This window comes from Lagopus muta, chromosome 23 (genome assembly GCF_023343835.1).
Source record: "Lagopus muta isolate bLagMut1 chromosome 23, bLagMut1 primary, whole genome shotgun sequence".
Lineage (NCBI taxonomy): Eukaryota > Metazoa > Chordata > Aves > Galliformes > Phasianidae > Lagopus > Lagopus muta.
The window spans coordinates 1,831,157-1,843,977 of record NC_064455.1 but is presented as its reverse complement, the minus strand read 5'-3'; the positions used below and the strand labels follow the sequence as shown (position 1 = coordinate 1,843,977).

Below are 12,821 nucleotides of genomic sequence, written 5' to 3'. Positions count from 1 at the left end.
ATAGAAATGTCTTAGAAATAAGGTTGTTCACTTTCAATTTAGCTGCTCCTGTTTCCTTTCTTCCTGTTCCACCTGTATGCTTATATGTCCAAATATGCAGTTCTCCTACTTTATCTACTCAGCCAAGTCCTTTGAAGCTTCTCATCAGCTTGGTGATCTTTAACAGCAACAAAATACCTGGCTCTTTGCTGATTATTTCGCTGCTGTATTGAAGGGAGGTGAATCTTGATCCTTTTATTCAGGCTTTGTAAAATCAAACTTGTTTGAATTGCTTGGATGGATAATGCACCATTGGATGCACCATGTGAGTGCACAACAGATGCAGCCTGAGCTGTTGCTCAGCCTCTGCAGTGTGCACCAAGGCTGTGGGGCAGACTGAATGAAACACTTCAATTTCAAGAGGTAGAGATGATGCAAATCCTAAAACCCTCAGATCATCATCTTTGGAGCTGTTTTTGGGTCAGTGCTGTGTGGAGGCTGAACTATTTGTCCTTGATACTTAAAACCAGAGAACACATCAGTGGGAGTAAGGAGATCTCTAGGAATCCCAACGTTGTTCCTAAAGGTTTTGGTTCTCATCTGAGGCAAAGATTCTGCCTTTTCCTTTGCAAATCAAGTTATGACAGCTGTAGAAAACTGAGTGATAAGACAGAGATGAAATCTGTTCTTGAAGAGGCACGAACCATTGTGTTACTCAACGTTTATCTTAGGTTGTTGCACATAGTGGTGTTCTCTCATTTACTTCTCCTGCTCAGGAGCCCTCTTAGTGAATAGAGTTCTATTAGCAGAGACAGAATGAAGTAAAACAATCCTCCTTGCTGTGAAGCCATGTTGTGGAGCTGCCGTACAGATTACACAGATGCCTATTTTTTATACGTGCTTTACGTATAGCCTTCAAAAAGAGTACAGAGGGAAATCAAGTCATCAAGCTGTTCTCTTCCCAAACCCATGAACAAGAGGTTATGGAGGGAAATGAACAAGAAATTGGTTGAAAAGGCAAAAATATGTTTCCTGCTAGCTGAAAAGGTCTCTGCCACAGATTGGCAGATGCTGGTGGAGATGCTTTCTTCTGCTTATCATCCCCTAGCTCCTGCTGGACATGGTGTGCAGTCAGGTGGCTTGGGTCCAGCACCACCTTGCCTATGCTGTGTATGCTGCTGTATCTTCTGGCCTTCCTGTTCCCTAAGAGATGCCTATCCTTGCAAATGCATGGAGAACCCCTCTTTTTCCTACCCTGCCTATTTCAGGAGCATAACTGTAGCTCTGGGGTATTGCCTATAGGTATGGCAATGCTGGATAGAAGGACCCAGGTAGCAGAAATTGAGGGCAGGTCCTCTTCCTCCAAATAAGAGGTTTTTGTGCTGGACTGTGCTCTCTCAAAACATCTTAAACTGTGAGAGGTTGGGCTTTAGCGTAGCAAGTTTCCTTCACTAAGAATTTGGCTGTTGCAGTGCTGTTATCTAGAACACATAGGCTGTCATGGCTTCCTTTTCTTCTTACAAATGGAGATAGAAGCAAACAAGGCCTCCTCTGTTCAGGCAGCTGCGATTCACACGGCCATGGGATGCAGGCGTTGCCTCTTATCTCGTGTACCAACGTGCTGCCCAGGGCCTGACAGCACGTGTGGCTGTGCTGGGGGCTGAGCTGCATGCTGTGCTCCTCTGGCAGCTGGCAGCTCCTGAGGTTTTAGCAATGCCTTTTGCTGCTTGGACTTGGTTTTGTGCACAAAATGGGCACAAAAAGGCTCCAGAGTCCTTGGGCAAGAATGACTACGTCCTTTGGGAGAACCGAGTCTTTCATTTCTAGCAGATGTGTAGCTTGACCTCTTCCATATCTCTGCACTGGACTCTTCACGTTGCCAGCCTCTCTGACAGCCTGCTTCATTGAGATTCCCCATCTGAGATACCTGCATGTCCTACAGCTGCAGAGAACTCAGAATCAGTCAAGTTGGAAAAGACCTCTGAGATCCCAAAGTCCATCCCCACCCCTACTGCTGCCCCATCCCTCAGTGCCACATCCCTGTGGCTCTGGAGCACCTGCTGACCCACCACCCCCTGTGCAGCCTGTGTCACTGCATCACTGCTCTCTTGGAAAAGCTGTTCCTAATATCCAACCTGAAGTTCCCTTTATGCTGCAACTTGAGGCCATTACCTCTCATCCTAAAGTCCTCGTGTTCTCTTTTGTATCCTTCTCCCAGATAACAAAAAATTCATTTTTGTTTCAATCGTCTCTATTAGAAAACCACACGGCCCCTCCTCCAAGCCAGAACGGAAGGGTGACCTGTCAAATAGCATTAATATTAACATGAAACTAAGGTGCAGAGTCACTTGCTTTTGCCTTTTGTTCTCACCAAAGCAAGCAAGGATGTAAATTGAAAATAACGGATGGGATTTATCTATCACCCATCTTATCTGGTGCATCCTTTTCAGCTGCAGGCACACCCCGTCTGGGCACTTTGCCATGTTGACCTGGGTGGAATGGAGTTTATGTGAGGGTATTTTGATGACGAGGAGCGGTAAAGGAAAATCATGCTGGCACATGGCCCAGCGCAATTCGAGCAGAGCAGCTGGGTGTCCAGCAGGCTTAGATGGGGACCTGTGTGACTACAGGCTGTGTCTGTTCCATTTGGTAACAGCCCAGGTTGGATATGATGCGCTTTCAACATACTTCTGTGCACCTACCTGCAGTGGTTGTTCAGCCCTTTGGGGCTGTCCCAGCTCTCAGAATCCTCATGCCTCCTTCCTTGCAGAAACCAGTGCTGGCTCTTGTTAAGAGAGAGAAAACCCAGCAGCATTTCCGTGTTAAACAGCCTGCGGTGAATGCAGGCAGCAGAAGGAAATGTGGAATCTCATTACAGCACGAGTGACTCAAACTGGTGTTATGCCTGCAGTCTGTGCAATATGGATGCACAATTGGGGAAACCCTAGGTGGAACCTGGCCATTGCCCTGGGGCTATGGCAGCAAACCAGAGAGTGAGCGGGCTCCAAAGAAAGGGAGCTCCATCCATCCTTTCTTCCCTAAGTGGTGGGAAGGGAGCTGCCATGAGGACAAGGGAACTTGCAGCCACAGCCTGGGGTGTTTTTCTGGCCAGTGTTTCCCCATCGCCCTCTGGGACTCCTACACTGAGCAGCCTCATACTGACACAGTGCCTCACTGAAGTCAGCTGCTGAGATGTTGGAACAAGCATGGAGTGCTGTGCTGGCTGCCACCAATGCTTGGAAGGGAATGAGAAGCCCAGAGGATGCTGAGCCCGGACCCCTGGTGTGGAGCTGCTGCAGGTGGGGCTGCCCCATCCCAGGGCACAGGATGATGCCAGAGAGTAGCGAGCCTCTGTCCTGCACAGCCATTTCCCTGTGAGATCCATGGTTTGCACCAGGGTGTGGCTGGGGCATGTCGGAGCCGTGTTGCAAGTGCCAAGAGGGAAGTGAGTCACCCACCTGTGGACCAGCGCCTTCTTTCCCGTCCCTGCTCCTCCTGACAGAGCTCCTCCAGGCCTGGCACGCTGCTGCTGCTCACGGAGGACCAGTGTCTGCTGGGCTGGATAGCCCCAAGGTAAGGGCATCCCATCCCTTCTGCTCACCTCCCTCCCGAGCTCATCAGCTCTTTCTGCTCTGTGTTGTGGTGGTGGGATGCAGGCTGGCTGCGCATCCCCAGGAGGTCTCTGGCCTGAGGCTGCCCTGTCCCTCTCTGCCTGGCTGCCCCCAGCAGACGTGTGTGTTTGTGCCCCGAGTTCACTGCCCTGTGCCCTGCTGAGAGCTCACAACCACAGAACAGAAGTGGAATCGTGGCGATGCGGTGGTGGCAGTGCAGTCCATTGCTGTTTGTCTGGGGGCTGTTTTAATGCCATCGCTGTAAGCGGGCACCAACACGCTTTCTGGGCAGAGCACAGCTCTCACTGCAGCCGTCGTGCTGGAGAGCCCTGCACTCAGTGTCAGTGATGGGGATTTCCTGCCCAAAGGGGTGCAGAGGCAAAGCTTCCATTCAGAGCAGCCCTGAGCTGCAAGGTTCAAACCCTGATGCTGATGGGTCTGGGTAACAAAGCCATCTAGAGTCTGCCTGGCTCGTGCACGCCTGCAGAGCTCACCCATTGCCTGGGAGCAGCAGGGCTCACGCTCACCTGTATTCCTGCCCTGCACACAGCACCGCACTGCTCTTGTCCTGCTGGCAGCTTCAGCACTGGCACTTCATGTTGTTTCTATTTGCTGCCCTTGTCACTGAACAGAGCAGTTGAGAATGTGTGCAGAGCCCACCTGCTAACTGCTGCTGCTCTGCTTGCAGTCCATGCTGAGTTTTTCTCCACTAATAGAATGATCTCCAGGGATTTGCTAATGAGATCATATTTTCTAAACCATCGTGCCTGCAAAACTAAGCTGTGGTCATAAAAAATGGGTATTCTGCTAACAGGCTGTGTCTCAAGGGGATGAGCTTAAGAAAAACTGCCAGTGCATACAAGGAGGCAGCACCCACCTCTGTGCATGGTAGGAGCAAGTGCTCGCTCTGAAAGTACTGATGTGGTGCCAGGAACCAGGGGAACGTCCCACTGCATTCCAGCCAGATGTTGGCCCCGAAAAGCATCAATTGGAAGAGCTACTCCAGGATCCAGTGCTCTGGATGCAGCAAGCAGAAGTATCAGTAATGCTATCAGCACCGCATGGGAATCAATTATAGTAAAAAAAAATAATAATTAGATTGCTTTTTTTTTTCTTTAATAAAACTAAAGGCATGTTCAAGATGGCATTCAGTGCAGGCAGACTCTGTGTGCTTCCCCAGGGCTGGAAGAGCCAGGCTGCTCTGTAAGTTGGGCTCCTGAAAGCACCATGCATTCAAAGGCTGGATTCCATGTCACACACTCAGAAACAGCAGCGGCGCAGTCCCAGAAGAGCAGGGTGTGATTTCTGACCAGAACTCCTCCCCAGCCCCAGACCTCTTGGGCTTTCATTTCCTCTAAGAACTTGGCTGCGCAGGACGGCACACTTTGTTTTGCAGCTTTGCAGCCTTTGCTAATGGTCCCCTTCCCCCTGTGACAAGATATCCTCACCGCCTGCTCTGTCCAAAGCCACAGCCCAGTTGCCAGCCAGACTCCCTGGAGTGCTTTTAATTTGTTTTTAATTTAAGTTCCCAGAATTGCTGTCACAGGCAGGGCACAAATGGGGCTCTGGCCGTTCCGAGGAGGATTGGGGTCTTTGGTTCACCTCCACAGCTGGTGCCTCTCGCATGGAGGGCAGAGTAGCCCCCAGCATGGGAGCTGCATTTGGAACATGCTGGCCTAGCTGGGGCCGTACCTGCAGCTTTGCTTATCACTGGCATCCTCCTGAGCACCGCATCAATTTGCATCCCTGTGATGAGTGCTCCTCAGGCTGCCCCAGTCGTGGCGGTCAGAACGTAATGGCCAGTGATCCAGAAGATCTGACATGCTGCTGTGTCCCAGTGCCTGCTGAAGGCCCCTGAGATGAAAGGAGATGTGGCATGGCAATATTCCTGGGTCTGTTTGCACCGAACACAAATGTGAAGGAGACTCTGCTAGAGAATGAGTCTGTCTGTGAGGTATATGAGTCTCCTGGCACTTTCTTTTCTTTGAGTTATTGGGTCAAAACTCTTCTGGCTTCTGCCATTCATCTATTTAGAAGAAGGATGTTCAAATGCTATCTGATCCCAAGGACAAAGAGTGGATTCCTGTTCTGCATTTAAAGGAAAATTCCAACTCTGCCTTCTTTCGGGATAATCAGAAGATGTTTTGAGGAAACAGCTCTAAGGACTTTCCAGATCTTTGCTGCGGTTGATTGCTTTCCTCTACAAGGCTATTTTATTTCTCATTTCCTTTGAGCTGATGTCACACATTTCCTCTTCTCTAGTGACTCTGCACTCATGCTGCAGTTGCTCCCATTCTGGTGTCCTCTCCTTGAGAGCTGCCCTCTGGGAGACCTTTCAGACCGTGGTTGGAGAATGTAACACTGAGAAGAGGATTGAGCAGCCTCAGTAAGATCTCCATTAGAGCTGAAGATGGGCATATTGCACTGAATCCCTTTGTGGTAAGGCACAAAAGTGATTTTCTTGATGCTATTCCTGCTGAAAGATGTTTTTCTGATGTTGTAGCCATCAGCCAGCGAATCCTTACTGGGAGAGCATGGCCCATTGGAGAGACTGGGACCAGGGTCTGTGTTTATCCCAGCCGCTCTCCTGTGCAGCTGGTGACTTCACCTCTAGTTCTGCACACGGTAGACCTGAGGATAGGAAGCTCTGGGGATTATCAGCTGGTGCACAAGTGCACTGGGCAGTGGCTTTGGGCTACAGCTACCAGGGATGTGGTAACACAGTGCAGCCTGGTGCAACTGGGAATGGGACCCACAGTTGCCAGCCTGGACTCGACCACCACTTTTCCCTTGTGTTGGCACAGAGAACATTTGTGTTTTATATAAAGGGGAACTGCCTCGAGAGGAGAGACTGAGTGGGATGACCATATGGTTGCTGTGGCTGAAGAGTAAAATTGGTGTTGAATAAGTTTGGAGGGGAGTGGTGCCACGCTCTCAACTAGTTACATGATGTGGAACATCTGAGGTGGCAAACAAGAAGGCAAAAACTCTCTAGAGATTCCCTGGAGGACCTCAGCATTGGCTCTGCACAGCCAACTACTGCTAAGGTAGATGAGTTTGACCAAGCCCTGCCAGAGCTGTAGAAGACATCGTCCTCTCCTGCCGCCCATCCTGCTCCTTTGCCAGAGCACAGATAACAACTTAGAGCACATCCTTGCATTCGTCTCTCCAGTCAGAGTGCAGCCCCGTCAGCCCAAACCTGTCTTCCTTGGGTGCAGGGCTTTGCAGGTGGGGGATGCACAGCTTTAACTTCCTTAGCACCTGTCTGCTCAATCCAGCAGCTGGGGGCAGGTCTGGAAAAAGACAGCAGGGAAGTTCATAGAGCCCCAGTGTGCAGCAGCAGACATGCAGGGGTGGAGGGATTTCACTGCAGCAGAGCCCAAATTGACTTTGTGGGTTACGTTAAAGATCCCAGCCCCAAATAGCAGAACTATTTGCTGAAGGTGGCAGCCAGTCAGAACAGTGAGTTTAAGATACAGATTTGAAGCAACCATGAGGTCTCTAATGATCTTCGGTAATTAAGACTTCATTTTACTTCTTATTCTGCCATTAGAAGAGTGCATATCAAGCACAGAGGTCCCCATGAGTCTCTCTTCACCCCTTGCCTGAAGTGTCTGTGCCTGCTGCCCCCTGACCAGGGATGCCAGCCCTCCCATTTGTCTCATGTCTTTACCTGGGGTGGGTTCCCATTGAGCGGGAGAGCAATTTTCATCTATAAATGAGGGTGCAGAAATGGAGCCATGAGACAACACAGGACTTGCCTTGAGCCTTGCATAAATCAGAACAGGCAGCAGAGCAGCCAGCAGCAATGGGAAGGACCCAGGGCTGGTCATGGGCATGCAGAGTTGTCATGTCCATAAGGCACCTGTAAAGAGTAAGAATGGACAGGCTGGGGAAGGTGACTGCTGCTTTCCTCTTCTCCCATCTGGGAAGTACAAAGAAATACAAAGGTGTTTGCAGAGTGTTCTGAGGAAAGGGGCAGTTTTCCTGAGGTAAACATGACTTCTCTATTTGGAGAGGAAAACTGCAGTGCCACAAATGAGGAACCAACACCATGTGGGCACAAAAGTGTCTCAGAGAGGGTTTCGTGCCCCTGCTGCTAGGGAAGATGCAGTTTTGAGGCAGAAGGTGCTTGCCCAGGAGGAAGCTTGCTGTGAAACTCTTGGTGTCCATGGGGCTGGCAGAGCACAGCAAGCACACTGCAATGCGCAGCACTTGGCTTTGCCCTCGTACTTTGCACAAGAAATTCAGGCATTGTGACTGGTGGCAGAATTTACATGGCAAACCACCACGTTCCGCATTGTACAAACCCTGCATTGGCTTGGATTAGTTACAAGCCTTGTGTGATGTGAATGAGCAGCCCCACACTCATTTGGTGGCTCACCACAACAAAGCAGCAACTCTGTGATAGTCATCTTCCTCCAGCTTCCTAAGGGAGCAAAAACCAGCAGATCTGCAGGACTGGCAGAGGTGAGTGCCTGTCCAGCGTCAAACAGGGCGCAGGTGCTAGAAAGAAGAGCAGGGCTTATGTCCTCTGTACAGTGAAATAAGCAGGTTGGAGTATGCAAGGGATTGGTCTGAATCCCACCTAGACCTGAGACAAGAACACAGACCCTACTGACAGTGAAGAAATTGGATGTCAAAGCTGTAGGTAAGGTCTGAAGAACTACTAACTGAGGGGGAGACTGGTAATACTGAAATCCTGAAGGCATCTCTTTAGTGACTGTCAGTTATTTTCAGTGGAAAGCACAGAACTGCTGCTGCTCCAATTGCATTTGATGCAGGAATGATAGGGGGAAAAAAAAGAGCCAAACCGATTTGAGAAAAGCCTGAATTCAGAATGAGGGCACAGCCAAAAACAGGCAGGCTTTAAAGAAAGAGAAGTGCAGTTAAGAATCAAGAAAACCCTGTAGGCCCATAGTAAAAGATGAAGAAGCTCAGTCTGTGTAGCTGGGAGGAGAGTAAGAGAGGCTTTACCTGTTATATGAACCTTCATGCAGAAGTCTTTTGAGATTGGTGATCTGAGATCAGCACTGTAGCAAAAAACACTGGATGAAGACCCAGAGGAAAGTATGGTGTGGAAATGGGATTGATGGCAGGACCCAAGGGGGCAGAGCCGGTGCCTGAGCCTTGAACGAGGGCACAGGGCAAAACACCTGTGGTTCCAGACAGCTGAAGTTGAAAGCTGGGCTTTGGCTTAGCAGTGGCACAACACCAATCAGCTCATTTTATGCTTCTTATTTTCAGGCAAGAAGAAAAGCTACAGCAGGAAATCGTGGTTCACACGTATCCATTCAACAGCACGATGTCTGGAGAGGGCAAAGATGATGCTGCAGGCAATGTGTGCCCAATAGACTCTGAGTTTCGCTACAGCCTCTTCACTGTTTTCTACAGCATCATTTTCATTCTGGGCTTTGTCTCCAACTGCTACGTGCTCTGGATTTTCAGCCGTATTTACTCCACCAAGAAGCTCAATGAAATCAAGATATTTATGCTGAACCTGACAGTAGCTGACCTGCTGTTCCTGGTTACGATGCCACTGTGGATTGTTTACTATCACCACCACGGGGACTGGATCATGCCCAAGTTCCTCTGTAATGTGGCTGGCTGTTTCTTTTTCGTGAACACCTACGCTTCTGTTGCCTTCCTGATGGTCATTACATACAACCGTTACCAAGCTGTGACGAATCCCATTAGAGCAGCTCAGTTTACCACCCAGAGAAGGGGTATCTTTCTCTCAGCAGCCATCTGGATCATAACAGTGGGCAGTGCTTTGTATTATCTTTTTGATGATAATACGAATGTGGAGAAAATTGGCTCAAATAATTATACACGTTGCTTTGAGCGCTATGACTCTACTGGCAATGTTACACCGGTTCTTGCCATTCATGTCATCATCTGCACCCTTTTCTACATCATTTTCCTATTTATCCTAGCTTGGAACATCATCATTATCAGGACCCTGTTCTCCAAATCAGGGCAGCAGCGGAAGAACGCTCATGTAAAGCAAAGGGCGCTCTGGATGGTCTGCACTGTGCTGGTTGTGTTCATCATCAGCTTTGTGCCTCATCACATTGTGGACCTGCCCTGGACACTGACTGTTCTGGAGCAATGGAAGAAGGAAAACTGTCGCTTGCGCCAGCAGCTCAACGATGCTCACCAGGTGACTTTGTGCCTCCTGAGTATGAACTGCGTGCTGGACCCAGTCATCTACTGCTTCCTCACCAAGAAGTTCCAAAAGCACGTATCACAAAATCTGAAAAGCATGAAAGGGAGCCGCAAGTGCTCCAAGCAAACCACAGATACAGTGATTGAGGGCACCATTCACCAGGAGGACGCCATTGGGTTCTAGGTCAGTCGGTTTTGATTGCAGAGGCTGAGGTGCTGAATGAGTCCCTCATCTTTTCTCAAACGAAGGCACAGAGGGACACGACAGGGCCAGAATATTACTTTCCATTTTTCCTGTAAGACAGAAGAATGAACACCTGTTTGTGACAGGACAAGAGGCAGTGTGCATAAACTGGAACACAGGAGGTTTGCCCTGAACATTAGGGAGAACTTTTTAATGTGAGGCTGACGGAGCACTGGCACAGGTTGCCCAGGGAATCTCCTCCTTGGAGATCTTCATAAGCCACATGGATGTGGTGCTGGGCAAGAGGTGTCCCTTCTGAAGCAGGGGTTGGACCAGATGGACTCAGATGTCTCTTCCAACCTCTGTCATTCTATGATTTCTTCTATCACTCTCAACTGGCAGCACTGAAACTTGTAAAAATCTGTGAGAAAACCACCTTCTGTCTGTGCTGTGGGCACTGAGAGCAGCTCAGGCAATCTGCTTTTACTGAGAGAAATGCAGCGAGTGTCCGCAGTGAGCAAAGTACACTGAAATTATACATGATGTCAGCCCTGGTAGTACCATGCCTGGTCCTTTGCCTGCTCAGCTTCCAGGAAAAGTCCAGTATCAGAGCTGTAAGACTTCTAAACAGCCTGGTGGAACGTGCTGAGCTGCTACCATAATCAAGTAACATTTCTGAGCAGCTGTCCTGAACTGTCTTTGCTCACAGCTTTTGTATCAGACAAGTCAATGGACAAAGACAACACAAGGAAGAGAAATTGGCAGTGCCTCAGCCCCCATCCCAAATCAGCTCCCCAGAGGGGGCTGCTGCCTGCCCCCTGGTTTCTTGTATGATTGCAGAACTGGAAAGTAAGTGGCCTCTTGCACTCAGATTTTGGCTGGCTGGTATTTTTGTGCCTGTGGAGATCCCACCTCATTTTGGATGCTCTGGGTAACAGAAGACTGCTGTCAGCAGGGGCATTATTAGGAGAAGACAAAAAACTTTAAATGCTTCTCTATCTTTGTTCTTATTTATTTAAATGAGGATTGTAAAAAGCAACTGTGCGCTGTCCTTCCTCTAGCCTTTTTATTTCTGCTGTGAAGAAAAGAAGCTGACTGGCACTTGATAATCTACCACAAATGAAGTATTTCTGAGTAAATCGGTGATGCATAGTGATGCAGTGCACTTTGCAGAGATGTAACTAATGCAATTGTGAAAGACTTGAGACTCCTCACTCAGGGCTGGCAGCAGCCAGTAGGGCCCTAGGGTAGTTTTCCAGGGGTGCCCATTTCTGTTACAAGTCATGAGACAGTTGAGGTTTCTTTTTCTGACTGTAATTACTCAATCCAGCACAGGAAATTGGGCAGGGCAAGGAAGGGAAGCTACTTGTTTTTAACAACCATTTTTTGGTTCCTCAAACTGCATGGGAGAGTCTGGGTGGTAATATAAGAAAAGTCTATCTGACATGGCAATATTATTGATTTATACGCGTTGTCAGCAGCCTTTGTATGCCCACCAGTTATGAGAAGGTGAAAGATGAGCTTTCCAAATATAGGACCAACAGACCTATCAGACCTGTCTATGTTTCAGTGAAGATGGGTGTCCTTCAGCTGTATCTCCTGCAGCTCCTCGAGCAGCTTTTGTACTTATGTGTGTAAATGAGCAAAGGAACTAAAATGCTTTTTTCTTTTTAATGCCACGCCTGATGGTGAGCTGTGCACTCCTGTACCAGGCAGTGGGCAGAATGTGATCACAAGCCAAATGCGTTCTCTCTTGGTTCTGTGCTCTGCTCCAGTATGGTCACTCACAAAGAATACCTGCTGGCATCATTTCACAGAGACTTTTCCCTGGTCCCTCGGCCATGTTCAAAGCTTTGCTCCGTATCCGCAGTCACACAGTGCATAGCAAGGATCACAATATTTCATCGAAAAGCCTGAATCCTGGGAGCTGGAGGAATGTGCTTCTGTATTTTGCCCTCGAGAGACGGCACATTCTGGTTGGAAAAACTTCTTCTCACCACCCACGTGTCAGTAGATCTCACTTGCTTCACAGCTGCTAAAGCACTGGACAGATCGAGTTTGGCAACTCTTGGAGGAAATGGAAAGGGATTGTTTTGTGTAGAAATGTGTAAGTTTATGGTCTTCTATAGACTGCTGGGAAACTTGCAGTGGAGTGTACAATTTGGGTTACTTACTGTTTGCAAATACACACAGAAGGCAAATAGTCCACAGAAACCAACTGTAAGGCAAGTGGGAGATCAACAGAACAAATGTAAACTTGCTTCTAAGGGAAAGGTTAAACAGTGAAAGAATTCTGAGCACTCTTCACGAGATTATGTTGCAATAACTAAGTCAGCAAAAAGGCATTTTAAAAGAAGTTTGACCTTCTACTTCTGTTCCTGGAATTACTTGTTCTACAGCAGTGTTGCAGGACAGTTTTGATTTGCAATGAAAGGAATCCTCAAATGTTCTTCTAAATAAAGCATGCTTCCCAAACGTGTTGCCTTTAAGATCTCTTCTCATCTTTCTGTATTTACACTTAAATGCTTTGATACCACACAAAGTTGATGTGATGGCGTATTCATGTTCCTTTTGGTGTTTTTGTTTTCTATCACCACATGAATCATCACAAAAGGTGACACTGAAGCAAACGCAGCAAGTTTTGACCTGTTAAAAAACCCCACAACTTCTGAAGCCCGTTTAAGCTGCCAAGAAGCAAACCTGAGGAAACCCCCAAGCGGTGACCTACACACACGGGAAGTTTTCCACACGCAGCCTACCGTGTGGCTTTAACACTCAGGCCGAAAAGCGACAAGTTATTTCACATAACTGCTATCGCAACGCCTGTACCAAGAGAAAATAAAGACAGAAGCGCGGCACAGCGCCAAGGAACCCCGTCC

The 12,821-nt window shown here is 48.5% G+C and overlaps 1 protein-coding gene across 2 annotated transcripts; it reads left to right on the top strand.

Moving 5' to 3' along the window:
- Positions 1–3,136: 3,136 nt before the first annotated feature.
- Positions 3,137–12,533, top strand: PTAFR (platelet activating factor receptor). Of its 2 annotated transcripts, XM_048968949.1 has the most exons (3): positions 3,137–3,552; positions 5,853–6,029; positions 8,838–12,533. In XM_048968949.1, exon 3 carries the CDS (start codon positions 8,896–8,898, stop codon positions 9,940–9,942), a length of 1,047 nt encoding a protein of 348 aa, XP_048824906.1. In that variant the 5' UTR covers positions 3,137–3,552; positions 5,853–6,029; positions 8,838–8,895; the 3' UTR covers positions 9,943–12,533. The 2 variants fall into 2 exon arrangements, with proteins under 2 accessions (XP_048824906.1, XP_048824905.1); XM_048968948.1 differs by lacking the exon at positions 3,137–3,552 and having other exon boundaries at positions 4,822–6,029.
- Positions 12,534–12,821: the final 288 nt, after the last annotated feature.